At 44.2% G+C, this 27,475-nt stretch overlaps 1 protein-coding gene across 4 annotated transcripts in view; it reads left to right on the top strand.

The window, feature by feature from the left end:
- Positions 1-27,475, top strand: part of MSRA (methionine sulfoxide reductase A) — a 291,902-nt gene that overhangs the window by 73,943 nt on the left and 190,484 nt on the right. For all 4 annotated transcript variants that reach the window (XM_065835518.2, XM_065835520.2, XM_071807150.1 and 1 more), the window contains exon 2: positions 24,173-24,241. In XM_065835518.2, the coding sequence (XP_065691590.2) occupies positions 24,173-24,241 (69 nt within the window). The remainder of the gene's footprint in view (positions 1-24,172; positions 24,242-27,475) is intronic.

The raw sequence follows: 27,475 nt of genomic DNA, 5'->3' as shown, positions 1-27,475 counted from the left end.
AAAGAGAACACAAAAGTGAAGCGAACATGGTCAAAGCAAATTAATTTCAAAATATGAACAGTTTTCATTAGATAATGCTTTTACGTTATTGCCAATAAGTGATCACCCGGCTATATATTGAGGGTATTAAGAGAACGTTTTTGTTTCATTTTGTGGAAGGCAGTGAACTTTGATAGAATGGAATGGTATATTGAGGGGTTCCAGTCGGGTGGAAGCTGGATAATGTTCTCCCAATCTACAAGAAGGGCAACAGGGATGACCCCGGCAACTACAGGCCTGTCAGCCTCACTTCTGCCAAAATTATGGAAGATTATTATTGAAAAACATCCGAACAACAACGAGCTCATGAGGGAAAGTCTTGCTCGGCAAACTTCATTCTACAACAAGGTTACCCACTTAGTTGACCAAGGGAAGCCTGTTGATGCAATATTTTGGGTTTCAGGAAAGCCTTTGGTATGATGCCTCACAGTCTCCTCCTGGACAAGATGTCCAGCACAAATCTGGATAAACACACAGTGCAGTGGGTGAGCAATTGGCTGATGGGCTGGGCTCAAAGGGTCCTGGTAGATGGGTCATGTTGGGCTGGTGAGCATCACTAGCGGGTTCCACAGGGATCCATCTTAGGGCCACATGTAGATGACTCGGAAGAATACTAAGGAAGTTTACTGATGACATAATATTGGGAGGAGCTGTCGACACTCTAGAGGGCAGAGCGGCCCTACAGAGGGATCTGGACAAATTGGAGAAGTGGGCAGTCACCGACCGCATGAGGTTCACCAAGAGCAAGTGATGGATTTGGCAAGGGAGGGGATTATCCCACTCTGCTCAGCGCTGAGGCGGCCTCACCTGGAGCATTCACTGTGTGCAGGGCTGGGGACACAGGAGAAAAAGGAGATAAAGCTACTGGAGAGTGTCCAGAAGAGGCTATGAAGTTGGTGAAGGGCTTGGAGGGGAAGCCATGCGAGGAGCGGCTGAAATCACTGGGTTTTTTCAGCCTGGAGAAGAGGAGACTGAGGGGAGAGCTCATGGTGGCTGCAGCTTCATCACAAAGGGAGCAGGAGGGGCAGGGCTGAGCTCTTCTCTTTGGTGACCAACAACAGAACCCGAGGGAATGGCAGAAGATGTGCCAGGGAGGGTCAGTTGGACATGAGGAAAAGGTTCTTCACCCAGAGGTGCTGGACACTGAACAGGCTCCCAGGGAGGTGTCACAGCCCCAACCTGACAGTGTTCAAGAAGAGACTGGACAACGTCCTCAGACACACGGGGTGACCTGTGGGGTGTCCTGTGCAGGGACAGGAGTTGGACTCCATGATCCTGGTGGGTCCTTCCAGCTCAGGACATTCTGTGATTCTACGATTCTGTGATTCTACACGTCAGGTGTTCTCAAAATTAAAGATACTTGCACTTTATTGAACCCATCCACTTCACCATCTTCTTTCTGGATGAACAACTTCATAGATCCTAATCCCACAGAGATCACTACTGACCTCGTAGATGTTTTATTAACTTACATTAGCCTACCTGATAAATCATCATTTACATTTTTCTTTTATATTCTACACTGATATTAGACTTCCAATTTTGAAATACCAAATAAAGTTCTGCAGTAACCTTAATAACTTAGATTTCCAATTTTAAAATGCCAAATAAAGTTCTGTAGTAACCTTAATAAAGACAGCAATTATGTTTTCATTATTCCCTCACTGCTTGTTAAGTTTGGTCTAGAGTGTTTTATGGATCTAGAGCGATAAACATTATCTTACTTTGAAAGGTATTCTAAAGTGTTGAGAAAAACATAATTAATTATTGTTATTGGACATGTTCAAGGTTTTAATGTGGGAATGTCAGAGAAACTTAATGATAAGGTTTTTTTTCACTGAATAACTTGTTAGTTTGGAGCTCTGATAATGTCGTGGAGAGTCTTTCATCTGTGGTCATTACCAATACTTAAAAGGGGGTGATAAGAAGGATGGGGACAGACTTTTGAGCAGGGCCTGTTGTGATAGGACAAGGGGTGATGGTTTTAAGCTGAAAGAGGGGAGATTCAGGCCAGACATGAGGAAGAAATTGTTTGTGCTGAGGGTGGTGAGAGCCTGGCCCAGGTTGGGCAGAGAGGTGGTGGCTGAACCATCCCTGGAGACATCCCAGGCCAGGCTGGACGGGGCTCTGAGCAACCTGAGCTGGTGAAGATGTCCCTGCTCATGGCAGGGGATGCACCAGATGACCTTGAGCAGTCCTTTGCAACCCAAACTATTCTATGATTCCTTCTCCTTCCACGTGTAGCTTTAAGTAAAGAAACAGCACAAAATTAGGAACTGTAACTTCCAGGCTCAGGGCTTTCTGTGAATCGCTTGATGTAAAATTTTGCGTATGGGTCCCCATGTTGTATAACTTCTTAGAAAGCTACTTGAACCTCATCAAATCTACTTACCGTGGCGAACTCACACAGCAGTGCCCAGATTGTTCCAGCATGTGACATCTGAAAAGCCTTCACAATCTTTCAAGTCTTCAGGCAACATCTAATTTAAGCATAGCCAAGACCCTTTTGTTGGCTTTGAGGCCACTGGGGTGGTTTGGCCACCTTCATGCTATTAAACCCTCTTTTCTTCCAGAACATTGCAAAGGAATGACCTTTACCTCTTCTGACTCCTGAACCTTGCAGGAATTGCTTGGGAGAGTGCAGAGAACCACCATGAAACCATGTTGAAGATCGTGGAACTGCATAGACCTTTGTGGTCCAACCCATGTGCCTCTGCCACTATGAGTCTGTTCTCACAAACAAAGCTTTAAGGAGTTAATGGTCTTCTTTCAGTTCTTACCATCCAGGTACATTCATGAAAACGCATCAAGCAGGAGAATCCACTGGTGTTTGAGTTCAGGAGAAAATCCCAAACCTGATGTGGTCGCACAGGCTGAGTAACTGGCACAGATTTATAGGCGACCAAGAAGCGATGAGATGGGTTCTTCCAGCTATGGGATTAAACACACACCAACTCTTTTCCAACCTAATTATTTTTCTTGAATACCAGTTGAAATAATACACAGGAGTCCAATTTTTCAAAGATCTTACAATATGAAGTGCTGAGCTCTTCGGAAAATCTGCCATCAGTTCAATGGGACTTATTGAATCATCCTGAAAAACTGTCATTGATTATGTAGTGCCATAAACTGCAGCTGCTTGGAACGCATGTGACAAAAAAAGCGGCACAAAATTGGAGTCCCATTTGCAAAACTATTTCAGCGATAGAAGGATAAAAATACTGTAGGAGCATCGTAGTTTTCTGCAAACTACACATTATAAATGCGTATACTTGAGGTTATATTTACTTCTTTTATTTCGGGGTTTAACTGAGGAAGGAAAACTGTGGGCAGGCACTGAAGTAGAACATGGGGCATTTCGGAAGCAGTGATTGCTGAGCAAACTCATCCGGGAGGAATGGGATGCGATGCGGGCGATATTCCTGTATCCCTCATTCATTACAACTTGTAAAGTCATTACATGTGAGTTGTAAAGGCATGATAGCGGTTCAATGAGTTGTATCATCTCATACCATAACCACATAGCACAATCCTACGCTGAGCTACGGATGAGAGCTCGAGGTGCTTTATCTGCAGCCGTTAATGCAATAATGGTTAAATTCATTACACCCCAATTTATTCAATTACAATGTAAACTCAATATGTCAGTTAATTTCAGTGTATAATAGATCTAAGATTCAAATTTTGTTATTAAGAGCAAAAAAAGACTGGAAGGAATGCTAAATTCCTAAAAAAGATGCAGTTTATTAACTTGAGCTTTATTAGTGAGGAGAAAGGGGAGGAAATTTTAAGAAGATTGGTTCTGCTTTCAAAGGAATGTTTGGATATCGTATTTTATTTTTCTTGGTAAGAAAGGTTAAATTCCCGTTATGTAAGGAAAGTGTGTTAGATGAGGTTCCACAGGAAGGTGTCCAGGCGGGTTTGAATGTCTGCACAGAAGGAGACTCCACAACCTCCCTGGGCAGCCTGGGCCAGGCTCTGACACCCTCACCATGAACAAGTTTCTTCTCAAATATAAGTGGAACCTTTTGTATTCCAGCTTGTACCCATTACCCCTTGTGCTATCATTGGTTGTCACCGAGAAGAGCCTGGCTCCATCCTCCTGACACTCACCCTTTATATATCTGTAAACATTAATGAGGTCACCCCTCAGTCTCCTCTTCTCCAGCTCCAGAGCCCCAGCTCCCTCAGCCTTTCCTCACACGGGAGATGCTCCACTCCCTCCAGCATCTTGGTGGCTGCGCTGGACTCTCTGCAGCAGTTCCCTGTCCTTCTGGAACTGAGGGGCCACAACTGGACACAAGATTCCAGCTGTGGTCTCCCCAGGGCAGAGTAGAGGGGCAGGAGAACCTCTCTGACCTACTGACCACCCCCTTCTAACCCACCCCAGGTCCCATTGGCTTTCCTGGCCACAAGGGCCCAGTGCTGGCTCATGCTCACCCTGCTGTCCCCAGGACCCCCAGGTCCCTTTCCCCTACACTGCTCTCTAATAGCTCATTCCCCAACTTACACTGGAACCTGGGGTTGTTCCTGCCCACATTCAAGACTCTACACTTGCCCTTGTTCTATTTCATTACATTTTCCTGCCCAGCTCTCCAGCCTGTCCAGGTCTCTGATGGCAGCACAGCTTCCAGTGTCAGCCACTCCTCCCAGCTTGGTGTCATCGGACTGGATGATCTTTCAAGGTCCCTTCCAATCCCTAACATTCTGTGATTCTGTGATTCTGTGTTTCACTGTTAGTTATGGAATTGCGTCTGCTAACGGAATAAACATCTGAGTTGGTCACCGGAGTCATGGGGTAGATAAATGTCCCAAAGGTAGGATTCGAATATTTTAAATGAGTACTTTAGAATGAGATGAATCATGTTAGAATTACCAGCCTATATCACTACATGCTTTATTTGTTTATGTCTCTTGCTACCATGGTTTAAAATGTTCATTTTCCAAATGAATTCTAGCTTTCAGCTGAACTTTGTTGCGATTCGTAGGGCTATTCATAGAACTACCTGTAGCATAAAGGAATAAAATCTTCCACGTTTCTTCTTCCACAGTCAATGGAGAGACGGAAAGAACCTCATTCAGAAGGCAGTTCAGAGCACTGACATAGGTTGCTGCCAATTAAACATATGTGAACAATCCCTCCTCAAACTTCTCTACAACTCTACTGGTGTATTCAATAAAACCCTTTCTAACCAAATACTCTTTGTCCATCTGCATCCTTCCTTGTCTTTGCCTCCACAGTTCTGCTCCAGCCCCAGTGACGTGACCCCTGCTATTCCATCTCCAAATTTCCTCCAAGCTTTCCGTACCAATTATATCTAATTGTTCTAAATTGGGTAGTTGTTTAGTGATGCGTATGATGCTCACAAAGGCCAGGTAAAGGCTGCTAAATGTGTTTTCTCTCATTAAACCTGCTGTCTTCGCTCTAAAAATGGTGTTTTAGTAAAGTTCTGGATATAATGTGCTTATTAGTGAATTTTTTGGGAGCACTGAAGGCCATAGTTAGTCCGTCTACTTCACATTCTCAAATTAGGCAATACAATACTTTTAAAGGAGATGCCTTGGACCTCAAAAAGAGGCACCTTGTTCTTCCTATTACCTTGAAAGAAGCTTCATAATCTCCACCAAACGATCCAGTGCTATAAATATGGGTATTCTTGATGTGAGACTTTGCAAATCACTATCGGAATGTGCGAAATCCAGATACCTCCTGACTATATGTGCACACATGTAGTCAATGAAAGTCTTATGTACAGTGAATAAATCATCCGGTGTGTTGAGGGTGATCTCACAGTCTTTTTGTTCCACTCTTCTGTCTTCATCCTGGCTTTGTCTCCCTCAAAAGCCAATGCTGGATGGCCCAAATGTAGGGTAACTCTTCTGAACCTTTCAGCGTTGATTTCAGAAGTGAATAAACTTCATATTAGATGTTCGCATCTCATGGTTCTGGAGGGTTTAAGTCTACTTCTTGAGTGTAGCTTTGCAATGATGCTCTTCTGAGAATGGTTAAGGGTGGTTTAAAAGTGCAATTTTGCTCTCTAAGAGGGCAGGTTTCAAAGCAGAGATGCTTAAAGGTGCCGTGAAACTATCGTTAAGATGCCGTGTAGACAGCAAGCAAGGCTACAACAAAGATACAAACAGTTTAGCGCCTAACCCTGGCACCAGCGAGACCTGTGTGACTTAAGCTCAGGTTTTCTGAACAGCTAAATGCGTCTTCATTCATTTCAAATCCTCTTGCATCTCATCCTGAGTCACTTTTGCGCTTTGGAAGGTACAAAGTGTGAACTGGAAGTTTGCTGTGAAGCGTCTGTTCGGGATGGATCCTTTAATTGTGGGTATGGTTTTGTAGTAGTCAGTGGGTACTTTGGTGTTTGATGGTCACAAATGTAGTTTGAGCCTACAGTCCCGGAGTAGTTTATTTGATATAAGATAAAAGTGAAAAAAAATATTAAGTACAAAATATTTGATGATGTCTTTCTTGTCACTAAAGAAACAGAGTTTCAACCTTAAACTGCAGGAGATGTTCAAGATGAAGTCATAGCAAATTTTTTTACTGGGGTAACTGCTTTCCATTCCATTTTAAAAATTGACTTTCTTAAAATCCCCATCCACTCCAGTTAGAATGAAAGAAGCAATATCACGACGTTGTTTCATAAAGAGGACTAGCGCTTGGGATAATTGCATTTAAGGCTGAGGTGCATTCCTGAAGTGAGACGCATCCATCGTTCTCATCCTGTTCTCATCCTGATTTTTGCCATCAGATTATAGAATGATAGAATCATAGAATGATAGAACCACTTCAGTCGGAAGAGCCCCTCAGGATCACTGAGTCCAATTGTAACCTAAATCCAGCACTAACCCATGTCCCTAAGAACCTCGTCTAAACGCCTTTTCAACCCCTCCAGGGATGGTGACTCCAGCACTGCCCTGGGCAGCCTGTTCCAATGCCCCACAGCCCTTTGGAGAAGAAATTGTTCCCCAGATCCAACTCAACCTCCCCTGGTGCAACTTGAGACCGTTTCCTCTTTGGGTCATAAAACCACAATTCCCTTGTTTCGAAAAGCAAGGCCGTTTGGGCTAACGGCGCTGCCTTCACTGTGCGGAAAGGGGGATATTACTAGAAAAAAAGGTGGATTTTTTGCCTGAAACAGCTTGCGAGGGGAGGCCTGGACCCGTCAAGCTCAGCTGAGCATTAGGTCTGGTCGTTTATCACTGTCAGATGGGTGATGGGGGGAGAAGCGCTGGGCCGTTCCCGTTGGTCCGCTGAGTGACGGCTGACGGGAGCCCAACGCGGCCGAGGGCAGATAATCTGCCATGGAGAGGAACGTGGAGCAGAGAGATATTGTATCACGGCCCGCACGCCGCTTCATGCTCTAAGCTCCTGACATCTTCACAAAAACACAAAGAGATGTCCGTCATGCTTTAAGGGACTGGGGTGTATTGTATGGATGCACTCAAACCGCGCTCTACTGCATCGCCGTGGCTTCATATAGATCCCTTTTATACATAAAACAACGCAGATTAACGGCGTAGTGGAGACATGGAGTCAGGCACAGAAATGATAAGACGATGACTGTGTTCAGGTGTTTGTTTCGCCTCTCAATTTAATTCGCAGGGCTGCGGCGTTATTATTTATTATTTGACACATGCATTATTATTTAAAAAGAGTAAAGGCCACCTTGCCCAGTATAGGCCACTGGGTGGCCTATAAGAGATGGGAAGAATATCTTGTGGGGGAAAACTGCAACTGAAGGCAGAAAAATCTAATCAGTAAGAATTAATACTATTAATACTATTAATGCTAATGCTGCAGTGATTTGTGCAACAGATACTTCCTGTAGGTGCTAATTTAGAGCAGTGCTCTGCAACACGGGCTCCCAAACTGATGTAAAAACATCCTCTTTTGAGAAATTCTTGCTCTACCACCTAATGAAATATTCTGCAACTTTAATTTTGTCAATCTTAAGGTTCTATTGTTTTTCATTTGCGATTATTTTTATTAACAGTGTCTAATTTTGCTATTCATTACAAATCAGATGCATTAACTTAACGGGGGAACATTTTAATTGAGCACTGCTGGAGATTTTCCAATAGATTAACATTACATACTTTTAGCAGATGTCTGAATTAGACATTGTTATTAGACATTGTAATTAATAGAAGTATTACTCAAATTAAAATCTCAGGGCCTTAGACAAATTAAATTGTAGGTGGCTGAGTGATGTTAACTCATTAATAGAGAGTGACTGTTGAATTCCCTCCATTGGGTTTTATTAGCCCAATAAACACCGTTTTCCAAGTAGCTGGAGAGGGATTTGGACGAGCTCTTCGGTATAAGGGAATCAAGACGTTTTACCAGTGATGTTCTTCAAGCCATCATTGTGGTATTGGTATAATATGCATAATAAGACCTTCCTGGGATGTTGTAAAGTTTTAATGGCACATGTTGTTTGGAATTTTTAGATACAAAAATCACAGCAGACTTGCCTTGGATCTTTGATCTTCTTGGCTCTTTGGTCTTCAAATCTTCTTGGATTTTTGTTACTATTTTCATGGAGAATGAATACGAAACTGGCATAAAACAGGACATTTGTGCAAGGAAGAATTAAGGGCTTTAAGGGTATGAATGAGTAGATGGAGGAAAGTATGAGTGTGGCTTTTCTTTGGTGTTGCTTCTCTAAATTAAGTGAAATCAGACAGCCTGGTTGGAATTAATTTGACCCAATAGAGAGGTGTTTATCTGAGCTGACCACTGAAGGATAGAATCAGAGCATCATTTCACTTGGAAGAGCCCCTTGAGATCATCGAGTCCAACCATAACCCAACTCTAGCACTGAACCATGTCCCTAAGAACCTCGTCTAAACGCCTTTCAAACCCCTCCAGGGATGGTGACTCCACCACCTTTGTATTAATTGGGGAGAAAGAGTCACCTATAGGATAAGATTCGTCTCTTCTGTATGTGGATGCCTAAGAGCAGATGAATTGTTCAATACTGAATATTTCTCCCCATTAATCCCCGTGCTTTGTTTTGGGTGAGAGGAACCTTTCCTGGGTCAAGCTCTTCCATATGATATTTCAGAAAAGAACAAAGAAGTTGTACTTAGAGGGATCTCATCAGCCCGAATGGCATGTGCTAGTGCAATATTGAAATATTGTAATATTAGTCAAAGAAATGTATACAGAGGAAATGGTATATATGAGTCTCTCCTCAGGAAAAATAGTTTCAGTTATACCTCTATATATGTAATTAAGGACTTGAAATGGCACTGCTGTACTATTTAGCAACAAATCCATGTCCAGCCATGAATTTCAGAGGGATTTTCCCACTTTGGACATGTATGTGAACAGCTGGCAAAAATGATGTTGAGTCTAATTTTGAGATCATGAATCAATCACAGAATCCCAGAATGTGAGGGGTTGGAAGGGACCTGGAAAGCTCATCCAGTGCAATCCCCCATGGAGCAGGAACACCCAGCTGAGGTTCCACAGGAAGGTGTCCAGGCGGGTTTGAATGTCTGCAGAGAAGGAGACTCCACAACCTCCCTGGGCAGCCTGGGCCAGGCTCTGACACCCTCACCCCAAACAAGTTTCTTCTCAAATATAAGTGGAACCTCCTGTGTTCCAGTTTGTACCCATTACCCCTTGTCCTATCACTGGTTGTCACTGAGAAGAGCCTGGCTCCATCCTCCTGACACTCACCCTTTAGATATCCGTAAACATGAATGAGGTCACCCCTCAGTCTCCTCTTCTCCAAGCTCCAGAGCCCCAGTGTTAAGATACCCTATGGTCATTGGCACAAGACCTGAATGCTCTCAGGTTGAACCCTCAGAAAGTCAGCGTCCTATATCAGAAGTCTCATTTAGGAGGTTATTTATTAACGTGTAAAAGGAAGTTATCAAAAAACCTCACATACTTAGAAGCCATTTGGGGTATTTTACCGCTAGGCCTGCGCTGTTTTCTGTCCCTAGCTTTTCTTTGCATAGGCTAACCTAGAATTTGGCATTTATGTTGCTGATTCACAATCAAGGAGACGTTGAGCCAAGCAGTGCCAGGAATTGAACCACCTGAGATTAAATCCGCAGCCATTATAAGAATTTATTTCTCCTGTTAATCTTCCGTCCTTCCCTCAGGCTGCAGTCCCTGCCCTTTTAGACGGTTTTATTCCATTCTTTTCCTCAAGAAACATGAGGGCACAAGCTCTTCTTCCATAATAAGAACACGGTAATATTCCTGGGGCTACTTTGCATCTCTCTGTGCTTCACTGCAGAATTTCTGCCGGGAGCTTTGTGCTGGTTTTCGTTCTTCATGGCGTACACACAATGTCCCAGTTGAGCATCCGGCTCATGTTTTATTCATGTGCTTATCACCCCTTCTTTGAGATCATTAATAAAGCTGCTAAATAAAGCCAGGCTTAACAAACCTCCTTGCCACACCCCACTGGCCATCCCAACTCTGTTAGACCGTGTTTATCATCACCCTTTGTTTGGATCTCTTGGTTTTCCAGCCTCTCTGACAATATTCTTATCGAGGCTGCTTTAGATAAGGGTTTTGAGTAGGTTTTGGAAAGGCATTGTCTCTAATTCTGAAATAAAGTCTGGTTGTATTTCATCAGCTTCATTCAGTTCCTACACTGACAAGCAGATGCTGCGGGTGCTACCTGAGAAGCGATAACGTTAGAGATGACACGGATGGCTTGTGGTACGTGGATAACTCAATACCACGCTCTGGCCAGGTTTAGGGCTTTTTCTATACATTCAGTGCGTTGCTGATCATTATAGGGAGTCAAAAAAGGTGTTGCTCTGTGCTCTCAAATGAAGGAATACTGACCTGTTCTTTGGCAGAAGAGAATAGTTATTAATCCATATTACTCAAAAGCTCTGCATTGGGTTCCACACAGTAAATGCAACACTATTTTTATTATTTTTATTTGGGTTGCGACATGATGATACAGAATTGACAGGCAGCTGAGATCTCTATAGGTCAGTATGCATTACAGATTCACAGAGCTTTGCAGAGAGATGGGCACTCAAACTCTTGAGAGAAAGGAAGGCATAAAGCCCTGGTATCCATCAGAGTGCCAGAGAGCCCCATTCCCAGAATTAAGAAAGAAAAACCAGCCGTTTCTTTGTTTTGTGTTGGTCCTGACTCGCTAAACCCTTCCTACCGGTTTGAACCTCTGAAATGGGCCTGGTGGGAGAACCCTAAGACGTGAATCCTGACAAGTTCGGTACCTCACAGCGTCCCATGGCACCGTTCGGTGCAGAGGACGCTCTCATGCTTGGGAATGCAAATATCACTAAGTGGAGCATCCCTAAATTATCGGCTGCCTCCTGGGTTATGCAGCAACCTGTCTGGGACTCGGATGAACCGGGTTCAGAAACGGCACAGAAACGCAACCGCTGGATCCATGAGATCCATCCAAATCCCTTTGTGAGTCTTGCTCTTAGTATCTCTGTGTGTCATTTTCCTGCCTATAGAAGGAGGCTCACATCTCCCCCTGTCCCTACCCCTAAGAGTGTTGTGAAGATAAAGACAGGGGATAGCTGGGTGCTGCAGAAGGAGCTTTCTCTGGTTCTCTGCTGTTTCCAAAATCCGCGTTGTCTCCCTCTCTCCTCTTTCTTCACCCTCTTCAAGGCGTTGCAAGTGAGTAACAGCTCAGTGGGGGACTCCTGACCCCCTGTTCAACTGGGAGAGTTTCTGCCGCTTAATATCAAGGCAGAGAACACAGGAACCCTGGGGGGACTGAGGTTGCGGCGTGGGGATGTTGAACCGGGACGACTGGGACGTGCCATGGAGACGCTGGAAATAGACGCTGAGATCATTAACACGCAGTGTTTTCTTTAAAAAGTTAAAACATTCATTCCCTGAAAATCCCACATAATCCTGAATTTCCAATCCAGCTGCCTTGTATCTTTTAAATGGTACCAAAACAAAGAGATCGTGGTTATTGCTTGCACTCAAAGCTGAGCATTGCAATGACCACAGCAAGGAGACTCTTTGGTTGTCCCAAATGTTCCTGTGCACGGGGGGAGAAGCCGATCCCTTCACACCTCGCTCTGTGTGCCTCCAAACATCCCTTTTGCCATTTATCACAGCCACACACCCCGTGACAGCCCCTGTTCACTCAGCAGCTATTAAACCTCTAACGCCTCTCCAGAGCGATCGCTTTCCAAGAGCAATTCGCCTTTTTCGTAGGTTCATCTTGTGGGTTTTTTCTTCCTTGTGGTTTTTTCCATCCTGCCGTTGGGCGTTACATACAAGCAGACCGACTACTGTCAGGTTTCTCATCTATGGAAGGAAACAAGGAGGTAGCTCTGGTTGTGCTGATGAGGATCTCCCACCTCTTTAAGGGAGAATACCACAGAAATGGTGAGCCAAGTTGTCCAAAAGGGTCAAAAATGATGGCTGGTGTCTCGGCGTGATCAGAGGTGACATTCATGACATTCAGCTGGTGCAGGAAGAGTGGTTGGCAGTGAAGTCTTGATCAGGAGGACCTTGAAGGTAGACAAGCAAGTTCTATTCGTGAGATAAAGAAGCAAGGAGAGTGACATTGTCAAACCGATTGACTGGAACAGTGTGATTTGCAGGTATATTCTTGGGGATGTTGCTCCTTGGAAAGTGTATTTTAGCAATCAAGGGGGGAGATAATGAGAACCTAGACAACAATTTAGATGTACATGGCCTCAAGTTGCACCAAGCAGGTTTAGATTGGATATTTGGAACAATTTCTTCATGGAAAGGGCTGTTGGGCATTGGAACAGGCTGCCATGGGCAATAGTGGCGTCACCATCCCTGGAGGGGCTTAAAATGCATTTAGATGAGGTTCTTAGGGACATGGGTTAGTGCTGGGGTTGGGTTTTGGTTGAACTCAATGATCCTGAGGGTCTCTTCCAACTGAAATGACTCCATGATTCTATAGTGGAGCCGTATGGTAGGGGTATTAGGAAGATAAAATCCTGAACGTTTGAATAATGCGTATCTTCTTAGAAGGAGAAATTGTATTTGTATTGCATGTTTAATTTTTCAGTGTAGGTGATGTCCACTTTTCTGATCTCCCAACAGGTGGGCTAAAATGTATAGCTTTTAAAAATGAAAACTGAGATTTTTATATTATGTTGTAACTCCATGAGTTAGATTTTTGGGAAGTGAAATGATGTGACAATCCCCAAAATACCGCAAGAGTAGACTGCTGTGTGTACCTAATATGTTTCTGTGTATGTTACCTGGCTGAGCTGGGTGAACACATTCATTAGATGTCTGTTAGCCCAGCATAGCAGCAAAACAGCTTGTGAGACAAACCACCTTCTACCCTGTTTTCCCAAAAATAAGAGAGGGTCTTATATTAATTCATGCTCCAGAAGATGCTTGCTTTTTGACATGTATAGCTGCCTGGACACTATTTACATTGACTTTTTAATGAACTGTAACTAGGGCTTATTTTTGGAGTAGGGCTTATATTTCGAGCGTCCTCAAAAATCCTGAAAAATCATAATAGGGCTTATTTTTGGGGTAGGTCTCTTTTTTGGGATAGGGCTTATATTTCGAGCATTCTCAAAAATCCTGAAATATCATAATAGGGCTTATTTTTGGGGTAGATCTTAATTTTGGGGAAACAGGGTGGATAGGATTGTTATTTTCCTCTGCTACCGTTTCCTTTGCTATTTTGATTGTATGTTTTACTGTTAACATTTGTCCTTGTTCATAACCCAGAATGTCCATTAGTGTCAAGGCCATATTTTAATGAATGTGGGTGTATGCACAGGTACATATAATCCCCCCCAGTGAATAGATCATAAATCTCAGTGGTATTACCGCAGGTGATATAGGTGGAGTTTTCTTATAATCAGTGCTCAGAAACTGACATTTTGAAATATGATTCATTTTATCCTGAAGAAAACATTCAAAATATGTCAGATGAATCAGCATACAAGTGTCTGGTTCCTTCCTGAGTACAGAAGGATCCAAGGCTGAGTGCTCAGATGGAGATATCCATTGGGGATGACTAAAGCCAAGTGGCATGAATCCCAATTTAAGCATATTTAATTTAACCTTAATGTGTCTACTGCAGAACTCAAACACTTGGCCTAGAGAATCAGACAATGTCACGCAGCACACATGGGTACAGTCGTAGAATCACAGGATGTCGTGAGCTGGAAGGACAAGGATCATGGAGTCCAACTGCTGTGCCTGCACAGGACACCCCATAGGTCACCGCGTGTGTCTGAGGATGTTGTCCAGTCTCTTCTTGAACACTGTCAGGTTGGGGCTGTGACACCTCCCTGGGAGCCTGTTCAGTGTCCAGCACCTCTGGGTGAAGAACCTTTTCCTCATGTCCAACCTAAACCTCCGCTGGCGCATCTTCTGCTATTCCCCCAGGGATCAGGACACGAGCAGCATTTGTCTGGCTCTTGTGAATTTTCTATGCATAATGCTATGTGGCTTTGTCTCCTTGAAAACAAAAGGTGTTTTATTGTCGTTTGTAGGATATTTTCCTCCAAACCCATCCTTCAAATATATCCCCGATCCTCACATTTCACCCCCACATCCCGCCGTCCTCTGTCCCAGGGGCCACGCACCCACCACCCACCTCCCGTAGGGACATCAGGTCTTATTCAGAGCCCTCCAGCCAGCTTGCCCCTCGCCCTATGCCTGCTCCTGTCATCCCCATCGCACACATGGTCTCTGACCTTGCGATCCGTCCGCCCTCCCACGCCGAGCATCCTTCTCCGTGGTCCAGCGCTGCACGCTGCTTCCCATCAACACGGCTGCAAACCCGGCAGTCGGACACCGCAAAATCGCTATTCCCCCTCCTCTGCCCTCTTCTAAGAAATGAATTCATTTTCATTTTCAAGAATTTATTTTGTTTTTTGAGGAGTCCCCGTGTTTTGGGGTCCGAACCGACACGTTGTGCCAGGACGCATCACATTGTGTAGCGTCAATGGGTTTCTGTGTAGCGATGTGTTTGATAGAATGGATGCAGCAGAACACAGCGTGCCGCGTTGTGAGACATCATCTCCAGAGTACATTTCATTTTCCGCCACCACTCTTCCCTTCCTGACCGATTTTAATAAGCAACGTTATTTATTCTTCAACAAAATTGGTAATTAATATTTTCCATTGAATGATACCGCGCTTTTTTGGAAACCACCACGTGAGAACAATAGCACAGTTACTACAAATAGTAGAATTACCGTTACGTAGCTGACCTCTCTTTTTAATTGGTAATGAATTGATGGCAGAAATGGCTGAGATTGAGCAGCGATGTCCCTGTGTTGAAAATACCCTTCGCTGGGCAAAATGGTTGGGAATAAAACACTTTGGGTCTTGTCCGATGTGACGTTAGATTTTGTTATTACGTGGGAGCTTGCGGAACGGATGGTTCTGGTCGTTCAGCTAGACCTGAAATTAACAAAGAGCTGCTGTGTCATCACCAACCATGAAGAATTTATGGACTAAATTCTGCCATAAATTACACATTTAATACCAGTATTAGCTCGGCAGAGGCCTGAAGTAGAGCAGCCCTTTCCCTCTTGAGCCAAGCCTGCCCCGGTGAAGCTAGAATTTAATGGATTTTTCCATTGAGTCGCTTTTTGAAATCCCCAAAATGATGCAGAGAGGCTCCATCTTCAGGGACAAGGTGATTTTAGAGAGTTTAGATTGGCAATGAGGGGATTTAGCAGGTAATTCACGTTCCTATCTACAAGCTTTCTTATCAGCGACTCTTCCCCCTCCTTTCCAGGTCATTGTGAAACCACCTCAAAAGCATTTTCTGGTATCCAAGAGAACTTGGGAGAGGGGGTGGATAAAAATAAGGTGGAAGATTTCACCTCTGTGAAGAAGTAAGGGTCTGTTTCACAATTACTGAAACAATCCTTGTACAATTTATAAAACCCTTATATATGATAATTCGGTATATCGTACATGCATAACTCCTCTTGGTGTAAACATCAAATACCACGTTAGAGAACGAAACCATTTTGTAAAGGAAGTATGGGTTACGCAATAGGTAGATGGTGAAAAGTTTCGCATTGGTGCTTTTGTCTGAAAGAACGATCAAGATTACTCCTGGAATAACTGTTTTAATTAAACTATCAGCTGTGCCTACGGAGAACAATGGGCCAGACAATTCTGGTTCTGTGACAACGGGGCTTTCAAACCAGAATTTAGTCAACTTTCAGTCAGAAAGAGAGAAAGAGAGAAAGAGAGAAAGAAAGAGAGAAAGAGAGAAAGAAAGAGAGAAAGAGCGAAAAGGAGAAAGAAAGAGAGAAAGAGAGAGAGAGAAGGAGAGAAAGAAAGAGAGAAAGAGAGAGAAAGAAGGAAAGAGAGAAAGAGAGAGAAAGAAAGAGAGAAAGAGAGGAAGAGAGAGAAAGAAAGAGAGAAAGAGAGGAAGAGAGAGAAAGAAAGAGAGAAAGAGAGAGAGAAAGAAAGAGAAAGAGAGAAAGAAAGAGAGAAAGAGAGAAAGAGAGAAAGAAAGAAAGAAATAGAAAAAGAAAGAAAATCACCTGAACTCAAACTACAGGTTTCTGTTCACAAAATACTTTCAAGGGAGAAAACCAAGAGATTTGCTCAGTACGTGCGCGATTTCAATTCCTGTAGCACAGAAACTGGTGAGGAATAGACCAGGCCAAATGAAGAACACCGGCTTGCCTTGCAAATACTCTGCAATAGATATTTTTCATTAAGAGGGAGGCAAAGCACAGTGCCGGTCTCAGCCGGCATCACACATTTCTCAAAAGTCAATGAGGGGGGAAATCAGGGTTACGTGCAGTTGGGGCAAGAGGTGCCGTGAAGTCAGTTGTGTGCATTTAGGAAGATTAAATGCTCGGTGCCACCCAAGCCAAGAAAGGGGTTTTAGGAAGGAAATTGTTGGGATTACTTCCAGAGTGGGAGTAATAAGACCAGTGCCGTCCAAGGTTTTGACCTCGTTAGCTATAGCTGGTATTACTCAAATGATCTACAGCCATCTGAGATGAGCAAACAGTCAGAAAAATTATGAAACATCACGCAAGATCAAATAAACTAACCCTGCTCTGGGCCCGAGAGCTGCCTTCGTTTAAAGAGTCAATGACATACATGATGTATGAAGTAGTTACCATTTCCAACGGTGAGGCTTCCAATATATTAAAATGAAAATTAAACTTTTAGAGGTGAGATGGGCTTGAATGAAAGTCATATTTTCAGGGGTCTCAAATTGTCTTTCAGTGCCTTCAGACTTTTGTTGAAAAGATCTCAGCCAGATAAAATGATTCATTTGCTTGTCATGCATATTTGTTTCACAATTTTTCCAGTATTCCCTTCCCCTTGCCTTGATGCACTGAATGACACCAAGTTGGGAGGGAGTGTTGACCTGCTAGAAGGCAGGAGGGCTTTGCAGAGGGATCTGGATAGACTGGAAAAATGGGCTCATTCCAATGGGATGAAGTTCAACAAGGCCAAGTGCCGGGTCCTGCACTTTGGCCACAACAACCCCCTGCAGCGCTCCAGGCTGGCACAGAGTGGCTGGAGAGCAGTCAGGCAGAAAGGGACCTGGGGGGACTCATGGACAGGAAGCTCCACATGAACCAACAGTGTGCCCAGGTGGCCAAGAAGGCCAATGGTCTCCTGTCCTGTATCCAAACCAGTGTGGTCAGCAGGACAAGGGCAGTGATCCTTCCCCTGTACTCTGCATTGGGGAGGCCACACCTGGAGTATTGTGTTCAGTTCTGGGCCCCTCAGCTCAGGAAAGAGATTGAAGTGCTGGAGCGGGTCCAGAGAAGAGCAACAAGACTGGGGAAGGGACTTGAACACAAGCCCTATGGGGAGAGGCTGAGGGAGCTGGGCTTGTTCAGTCTGGAGCAGAGGAGGCTTAGAGGTGAGCTCAGCACTCTCTAGAACGACCTGAAGGGCAGTTCTAGCCAGGGGGGATTGGGCTCTTCTCCCAGGCAGTCAGCAATAGGACAAGGGGCATGGGCTTCAACTCTGCCAGGGGAAACTGAGGCTGGAGATGAGAAAGCAATTCTGTGCAGAGAGAGTGGTCAGCATTGGAATGGCTGCCCAGGGAGGTGCTGGACTCACCGGCCCTGGAGGTTTTGAAACTGAGATTGGCCATGGCACTTAGTGCCATGATCTGGTCAATGGACTGAAGCTGGACCAAGGGTTGGACTTGAGGATCTCTGAGGTCTTTTCCAACCCAGTCCATTCTGTGATTCTGTGAAATAGTTTAAAAAAAAATTAAAAGGGCTTTCAGAAAACATACATTCAACCTTAGAAAGAAAGTAACAACACATAAGGATAAAAAGCCTCTCAACAAGCAGACTGGTCAAAGACAATTGCGATTTGCCACTTCTTACTGAACCGTTTTTCTTGTGAAAATGTAAGTTTTCAGTCTCACCCACAAACTGGATTGAGTAGCTCCAGAAAATCAGAAATACTTTAGCCCCGTGGAATTAGGAGAAAATTAGAAGGACTTTAACTTGCCAGCAGAAAGAAGAAATGACTTTTCCAAGCTTGTCATCATTCCAGAGACAAGGCCTTTGAATAAGGGAGATAAAACTCATTGTTACAGAGACAGGTGAAGATTCTCAGTGAACACTGAACTGGCTCTGGGAAGTTGAGTGTCACCCTAATACCATCAATATTTACAGGGTTAATCCTTCAGTGGAAAATAACAGCGCTCAGGCACTTGGAAACACAGAATGGGGAGGACATGGATGTCTTCATGTCACCTTCTTGATCTTCAGGGTTTCAACACAAAGCCAATCACGAAGGAATACAACTGTACTTGTTTTATTGATATTCAAGCTGTCAGCATCTTCATGAATGTAAATTCACAATCAAACACCAGGGGACTGTGTCTCAAAACTGCCAACTTTCACTCGCTTCTATATCTGTGAAACAGCATAATATGTATAAAAAGATAATCAAAGTTGCTAAAGAGGTCCTCGATATTCCTTTGGCGTTGTTCAATCCTTGCAGCCTGTGGCTCGATAGCTTCTGACACAGTCCTACAATTGCCCTTTGCTAAAGATTCACTAAATCCAAGTGAAGTTCTGTCCGCACATGGATTAGGTTATATCTGGACTAATAAACTATTAAAATAAACCATTCATAGCTTTAAACCCTTTGAGGGACTGTTAATGAGCCTCGCTGAAATCGTGTTGGATCCTATCGTGACAAATGTTGGATCCTATCCTATCCTACCAATGTGAATAATCAACCTGTTCTCTGGCCCATTGAAATGCATTGGTATACACTTCTCTTCACAGTTCCCTGTGTATCGATGGGATTGCAGCAGTTACAGACAAATTTAACAACAAAAGACGTTCCAATGATAAAGTTTTATAAAAAATATCTCCTTTGAAACACAAATTCTCTATTTGTGGACGCAAATGAAGCTGCTTAAAAATATTTGGCTTTCATGCTGATCCAGCAATGAGAGAAAATCAGACATGTTCTGCTCTCAAAATATTCAGTCTCGAGCAATCACGGCAAAGGTTAATTTTTAATATTAGAAAGAGGTTCATATGTTCTTCATATTTATCTTGATTTTTAAACCATCAGGGAATATTTAGACCACATATCCAAACTTGTTCTACCAGAGCGGGCAGAAAGTTATTATTTTTCAGTGCAAACTGAGATTCTCACATAATCAAATTAATCCAGGAGCAGGGGTCATATTTATACACAAGGACTGTTCATTTTCCATGGTGAGCACAGCCGGGAGTTGAATTGAAAAGAGCTGATTAACGAATTACCACAAGCCTCCTCCATCTCCCACCAGCACAAACATGACGGGTACGGGGTGCAAGGGAGGAACCTCCTAAAGCAAATCAACCGCTGTTTGAACAACTCCATTCCCCTTTTTATGTTGTTTGCCTTAAACATCTTTTCCTACACTTTACATCGTGCCACCAGATTGTTCTCTCCATTGGCTACACCAAAGCGGTGGAAATTTCAGACAAATAACAATCATAATATCTATCACAAGAGTTGCACTGAAGGAACATAAAAGTCCTGTTGTGGGACTCCAGTGGGTCCATGGATTCCCTGATGGAGGGCATGGGAACAGAAATCAGCCTTGATTAAGGCCTTGATTAAGGCCTACCCATGAGAAAGATGGGAGTAACGGGGTATCCGGAGATGTTAAGGATGTACCCGTGAGAGGGAAGGGAGTAAAAGAGTAACACTGATAATGGCAAAAACAGCCAATGAGATGTTACTGCTGTAACTTGTAACCAATAGTGAAGAGACACATGAATTGGTAAAACTGTATAAAAACGCACTTGCGGCAATAAACGGCATCTCCTACTTTCATCCTGGAAGAACTTGGTCCGTGTCATTCGTCTGTCTCAGCCACGACACCCTGTTGACTTTCCAGGGTATACGGTCTGTACGTATAATATTTAGTGTAGCTGACATATTCATTTTAACCAACATTTTGGAGGCAATAAAAGGACATCAAACTGAGTGTGGAAAAGCCTGATTTCATCTGTATAGACAGGGGTGAAGAAAAACGTTCAGCAGTGAACAAGCAAGTTAAACGCCTCCTAAATTTTGGATGTGAGAGGAACGTGTCACTCACAGTCACAACTCCACTGCTCCAAAGCGAAGCAATGGAAAGTAGAATGACAGACGCCATTCGAGAACCCATAACGTGGAGACAGACTGATGGCTTTTCACTGCCACCTACGCCGCTATGTTCTTCTATTTGAAAATTCATTGAATTTTTAAGTTCATTGAGTTTTTGAAGTTGCACTTTGTTGTCGGAGTTTGTCTGCTCCAAAAAGACCATGAGATGACTATTTAACCATCGAACCATTTCATTTAACTGGCACATGTCAACTAGATACCCATACATATCCTTTAATGTAACTACATTTAAGTCCACAGGCAGCACTTAATTAACAATATACATTCCCATCGGGCTGTGGAATTACAAGACAGTTTCAAATGTGTTATTCACATGTTCAAGATTAAATTCACTCAATATCTTTAAAACTCCATTTTGGGTTATTAACATGTTTTCTGATGAAAGCTTCATTGCACTTAATTCACTCGGCTTAGAAAACAGGGATGTGAACTTCATTGGATTTGTGCCTAAAATGAGTAAATGACCTGATCCTAAAAAATTCTGGGCTTCCAGAGCTTCTGTTAACTTGAATTAAGGTCGCAACTGCACTAGTACTTTTGAAAAAAACAAGTCATTCATTTATATACCTCAATATGAACCTTGAAGCCTGACTTTTTAAACTGAAGAAGGTTGGCTTTTCACAGATTCCCAGAATGTCAGGGGTTGGAAGGGACCTGGAAAGCTCATCCAGTGCAATCCCCCCATGGAGCAGGAACACCCAGCTGAGGTTCCACAGGAAGGTGTCCAGGCGGGTTTGAATGTCTGCAGAGAAGGAGACTCCACAGCCTCTCTGGGCAGCCTGGGCCAGGCTCTGACACCCTCACCCCCAACAAGTTTCTTCTCAGATTTAAGTGGAACTTCCTGTGTTCCAGTTTGCACCCATTGCCCCTTGTCCTGTCACTGGTTGTCACCCAGAAGAGCCTGGCTCCATCCTCCTGACACTCCCCCTTTCCATATTGATCCCCAGGAATGAGTCCCCCCTCAGTCTCCTCTTCTCCAGCTCCAGAGCCCCAGCTCCCTCAGCCTTTCCTCACACGGGAGATGCTCCACTCCCTTCAGCATCTTGGTGGCTGCGCTGGACTCTCTGCAGCAGTTCCCTGTCCTTCTGGAACTGAGGGGCCACAACTGGACACAAGATTCCAGGTGTGGTCTCCCCAGGGCAGAGCAGAGGGGCAGGAGAACCTCTCTGACCTACTGACCACCTCTCTTCTAATCCACCTCAGGATGCCACTGACAAGTGTTCAACAAAGTGAATGAGTCACCATCCCCAGGACCCCCAGGTCCCTTTCCCCTACACTGCTCTCTAATAGCTCATTCCCCAACTTACACTGGAACCTGGGGTTGTTCCTGCCCACATTCAAGACTCTACACTTGCCCTTGTTCTATTTCATTACATTTTCCCACCCAACTCTCCAGCCTGTCCAGGTCTCTGATGGCAGCACAGCTTCCAGTGTCAGCCACTCCTCCCAGCTTGGTGTCACCAGCAAACTTGCTGACAGTCACTCTATTCCCTCATCCAAGTCATTGATGAGTATATTGAATAATACCAGCCCCAGTACTGACCCTTGAGCACTCCACTAGATCCAGGTCTCAACTGAACTCTGCCCATTGACCACAACTCTCTGGCTTCTTCCCTTCAGCCAGTTCACATCCACCTCTCTACCCAATCATCCAGACCACACTCCCTCAGTTTAGCAATTAAGTTTGATCTGTTACAGTGATTTCCAACGGTGGCAGTAATTTCATAGTGTTTAAACCATCCAAGGTGTGACAAACTCTGTCCGGTCTGTCATGAATGTACATGGCATTGGAGTATGTTGGATAAATATTCATTTTAGTGACCATTGCTGGTTGTATTGGGTGTAAATGTCCAGGTTTTGGTAGCGGGAGGGTTGCAGGGCTGGTCTCTGTGAGGAGAGGCCGGTTCCCGCCATTTCCAGCCGCCTCAGTGTTGGCCGAACCTGTCAGCAATGCTGCTGTTACTACTGGCAAAATATATATATTATAAGAAAGGGCAAAACATGGCGCAACAGTGAGTTATGAGAAAAAAAGTGTGACAAAGAGCCCCGTGAGGCCGAAGGTAGGAATCGGGGATTGAGTGAAGTTTCTTCCCTAGGAAAAGGGGAGGTGGGGGGAATGCATTCTTTTAATTTGTCATTGTTTCTCACTTTCCAAACACATTATAATTGGCAATAAATTAAATTAATTTTCCCCAAGTCGAGTCTGGTGTGCCTGTGATGGTAATTGGTAAGGGATCTCCCTATATTTTACCTCAACTTATGAGCTTTTCCATCTTATTTTCTCCCACCGTCCTCTTGATGGGGGGAATGAGGCCGCAGCTGGGTGGGCATCAGGCAGCAAACCAAGGTCAAATCACCACACTTGTGCAGAAATTGCGCATAGTTCTTGCTTGATCATATAAAAAAGCTTGTGGCTGAGCACCAACACCTCCTAGCAACAGAGAATTAGGATTTCTTGGCAGTGATTGCTACTGAATATCGCTCTGTACTGTGTGTGTCACATTAGTATTGTCTGGCTTGTCTTAACCACTAAACTGAAGTGCATCTCCAGATTGTATCCTGATGAATTCAACAAGGGCAAGTGCAGGATCCTGCAGCTGAGGCGGAACAACCCCAGGCACCAGCACAGGTTGGGGTTGAGCTGCTGGAAAGCAGCTCTGCAGAGAAGGACCTGGGAGTTCTGGGGGACAACAGGGTGACCGTGAGCCAACAATGTGCCCTGTGGCCAAGAGGCCAATGGGACCTGGGGTGCATGAGGAAGAGTGTGAGCAGCAGGTGGAGGGAGGTTGTTCCTCCCCCTCTGGTCTGCCCTGGGGAGGCCCCATCTGCAGTTTGGGTCCAGTTCTGGGCTCCCCAGTTGAAGAAGGACAAGGAATTACTGGAGGGAGTCCAGGGAGGGACACAAAGATGCTGAGGGGTCTGGAGCATCTTTGTGATGAGGAGACTGAGAGAGCTGGGGCTGTTGAGCTGGAGAAGAGAAGCTGAGAGGGATGTGATCAATGGGATCAATATCTCAGGGTGGGTGTCAGAGGATGGACCAGACTCTGTTCAGTGGTGCCCAACGCCAGGGTGAGGGGCAACGGGCACAGACTGAAACACAGGAGGCTCCATGTGAACATGAGCAGAAACTTCTTTGCTGGGAGGTGCCAGAGCCTGGCCCAGGCTGCCCAGAGCGGGTGTGGAGTCTCCTACTCTGAGACATTCAAACCCGCCTGGACCCACCTGTGTGATCTGCTCTGGTGACCCTGTGTGAGCAGCTGGGTTGGACCTCTACAGAGGTCCCTTCAACCCCAACCAGTCCGTGATTCTGCAATTCTGTGACTTGTGGACAGTATTTTGTAAAAACAGTCTCAGAGAGTTTGAAGTTCCAGTTATTAATGGACTATACAAGTCAGTTTTCATAAATCAGACTTCAGTTTTTAATAGAACTGTAAGAAAAATAAAAACAGTTGGTTTTATGCAAAGTGTATCTTGTATTACATTTTCACTTCTTTTTTCTTCTAGATAAACATCATGTCAATGGAAACAGAACGGCAGAACCTTTCCCAGAGGGGACACAGATGGCTGTATTTGGTAAGACATCAGTTTTAAAATAAAAGCTCTAAGCTCTATAGTGCTCCTGCATGCCAAAAGTCTGAATTTCAGCCTGAGTCCTTGGAGTTTTAGGATCTGGGCTGCTATTGCCATTTTCTAATCACTACAATTAGCTAAAATCACTGATAATTTTGGAAGACGTCCATACCCCAAAAGAAGCACACTAAAAGTATTTTTCTGAACTATACAAACAGCAAATTTATACCTATTTTGTTGCATAATAATTCCAAATTAGTAGCGTTTTATGGATGATAAATCTTGTAAAATCATTCATTAGTTTAAACAAAACTCTGTAGATGATCTGTGGTTCTCCAGACCTTGCAAGGAACTCAGGCTATTGGGTTGAAGGATTTATTTACTGTACTTGCAGAGTTGTTACCATTTACATGGCCCAAACCACACCTGCTGTTTCGTACTTTACTTTGTGAATAGGTGCCAATAGAACTGGAAAAGTGGCCAGTTGTAAATGAGAAGATGCTTAATTTCATTGTATCTAAGCTATTTTCCATGAAAATGTCATTCTTTAAAGCCTCTTGTAAAACCTGAAATTGTCTGGAGAAATGAACTCTTTCTGGAAGAAACGAACATCGTAAAATAGATCAGAATCCCCAGCTTTTTACCAAGATATGCACCTTACCCAAATCTGGGAATCATCAGAGCTGTAATTTCAGCATCTGCTGATGTCAGTCCTAAAGGGCAGGCCTATGGCATTTATTAGGAAAAAAAAAAGTGAATTTCTAAAACTTACAGATAATTAAAAATTTCCTAACCCTGTTTTGAAACATAAGATTGGATTGTTTAAAAAGGATGTAATTCTCTGTTAACTTCTACAGGATGGCACAAATGTAAATTACGAAGTTATTGTATCGTATTAGGTGTTTATCTATCATTGGTTGTCACCAAGAAGAGCCTGGCTCCATCCTCCTGACACTCACCCTTTGTATATCTGTAAACATGAATGAGTCCCCCCTCAGTCTCCTCTTCTCCAGCTCCAGAGCCCCAGCTCCCTCAGCCTTTCCTCACACGGGAGATGCTCCACTCCCTTCAGCATCTTGGTGGCTGCGCTGGACTCTCTGCAGCAGTTCCCTGTCCTTCTGGAACTGAGGGGCCACAACTGGACACAAGATTCCAGGTGTGGTCTCCCCAGGGCAGAGCAGAGGGGCAGGAGAACCTCTCTGACCTACTGACCACCCCCTTCTAACCCACCCCAGGTACCATTGGCCTTCCTGGCCACAAGGGCCCAGTGCTGGCTCATGCTCACCCTGCTGTCCCCAGGACCCCCAGGTCCCTTTCCCCTACACTGCTCTCTAATAGCTCATTCCCCAACTTATATTGGAACCTGGATTCCAATATATTGGGGGTTCAGTGAGCAAGCATTTGGAATTGTAGACTTGTATGGAGCGTTTCTGAGACAGGTACTAAACACATTTCACATTCCAGTGAGTGATAGATGGAATTTATTAATAGCCACAGTGAAAACTACCAAGGGAATCTGCGTATCATTGTGTCTTCAGATACGAATGGGACAGGTAGTGTGGTACCTAACCAGAAAGCAGCCTATGTCAATATGGCTTTTTTTCCATTATTGAGCTTAGCAGTGGTGACCTGGTCTAATTCAGAAAAAGCAAAGGTGTAGCGTAAATATCTCAAAACGCTGAGCAGTGCCTAAAACTTCTTCTGTAGTAACAGTTTCCAAATCTGTCCGGAATTAATTGTTTATTTTCATCTGGTTTCAATTCTGTTTCGTTCACATCTGAAATACTTCGCAATCCTGTGTGGAATGCAAAGTGCTACGTTATCCATGGGCACTAATTTATTACTCCAAAACTTATCTTTTCCACCAATCTTTGCAAAAAGAATATAGTAAGTGTTAACTTTCCTGTGGAGCTGATGTTTCAGTAGTTACCCTGGGTGAAAAGAAATGGTTTGTGGCTGTCGCCCTTCAGTTACGCTCATGATTTCCTCAAGTTCCTTTAATCCACTATTGTCTTTCTGCCAGTATTCCCTTGTCTGTGGATTTTGGGAATGTACAAAAATTCTTGGAGCGGAGGCATGAGAGATTGTTCGATAATCTTTTTTGGAGCTAGTGGAAAATGGTTGTGTATTCCTGTATCCAAAATAGCAGGTCAGCAGGACAAGGGCAGTGATCCTTCCCCTGTACTCTGCACTGGGGAGGCCACACCTGGAGTATTGTGGTCAGTTCTGGGCCCCTCAGCTCAGGAAAGAGATTGAAGTGCTGGAGCGGGTCCAGAGAAGAGCAACAAGACTGGGGAAGGGACTTGAGCACAAGCCCTATGGGGAGAGGCTGAGGGAGCTGGGCTTGTTCAGTCTGGAGAAGAGGAGGCTTAGAGGTGAGCTCAGCACTCTCTAGAACGACCTGAAGGGCAGTTCTAGCCAGGGGGGATTGGGCTCTTCTCCCAGGCAGTCAGCAATAGGACAAGGGGGCATGGGCTTCAACTCTGCCAGGGGAAATTGAGGCTGGAGATGAGAAAGCAATTCTGTGCAGAGAGAGTGGTCAGCATTGGAATGGCTGCCCAGGGAGGTGCTGGACTCACCGGCCCTGGAGGTTTTGAAACTGAGATTGGCCATGGCACTTAGTGCCATGATCTGGTCAATGGACTGAAGTTGGACCAAGGGTTGGACTCGATGATCTCTGAGGTCTTTTCCAACCCAGTCCATTCTGTGATTCTGTGATTACCTTTTGAGTTTTAAGGTTAAGATGGATGTAGAGATTCTTCCTTGGATTTCTTACAGCAGACACAGTGAGTTCTGGTACAATCTGATACGGATTCACTATTTAATTTATTTAAAGCTCCTCTGTTTCCTCCGCGACGGTCAGATTGGTTTCTCAGTGGTTGTGGTGGGTGTTTGCGTGAGTGCTGCTATTCGTTATATCACTGTTGATTCTACGTAATTCGTAAGATTTCATAGAAAGTAATATCCTACCTGCAGGTTTTCATTGGAAGAGCGCAAAATCCTATTAACCAGCCTATTTTGAATCATTCCCGAGAAGCTGTGTTATATTCCTATCAAGCCTGGTAACTCTGATCATTTTTAAATTGCCCTGGCTTTGCCACAAGCCTGCGATTGCAAATGCTGGGATAGGTGGTGAAAACTCCTGCTGCTGCCATCTGTGCTGTGAATGAATGAAAAACCTACATGTTCTTAGGTTTACTATTAGACCTGAAATAGAAGAGTATACAAACATGACTC

Source organism: Patagioenas fasciata, chromosome 3 (genome assembly GCF_037038585.1).
Source record: "Patagioenas fasciata isolate bPatFas1 chromosome 3, bPatFas1.hap1, whole genome shotgun sequence".
In the NCBI taxonomy this organism is placed as follows: Eukaryota; Metazoa; Chordata; class Aves; order Columbiformes; family Columbidae; genus Patagioenas; species Patagioenas fasciata.
The sequence above is the reverse complement of the archived record's forward strand: the minus strand, read 5'-3'. Positions and strand labels throughout refer to the sequence as shown.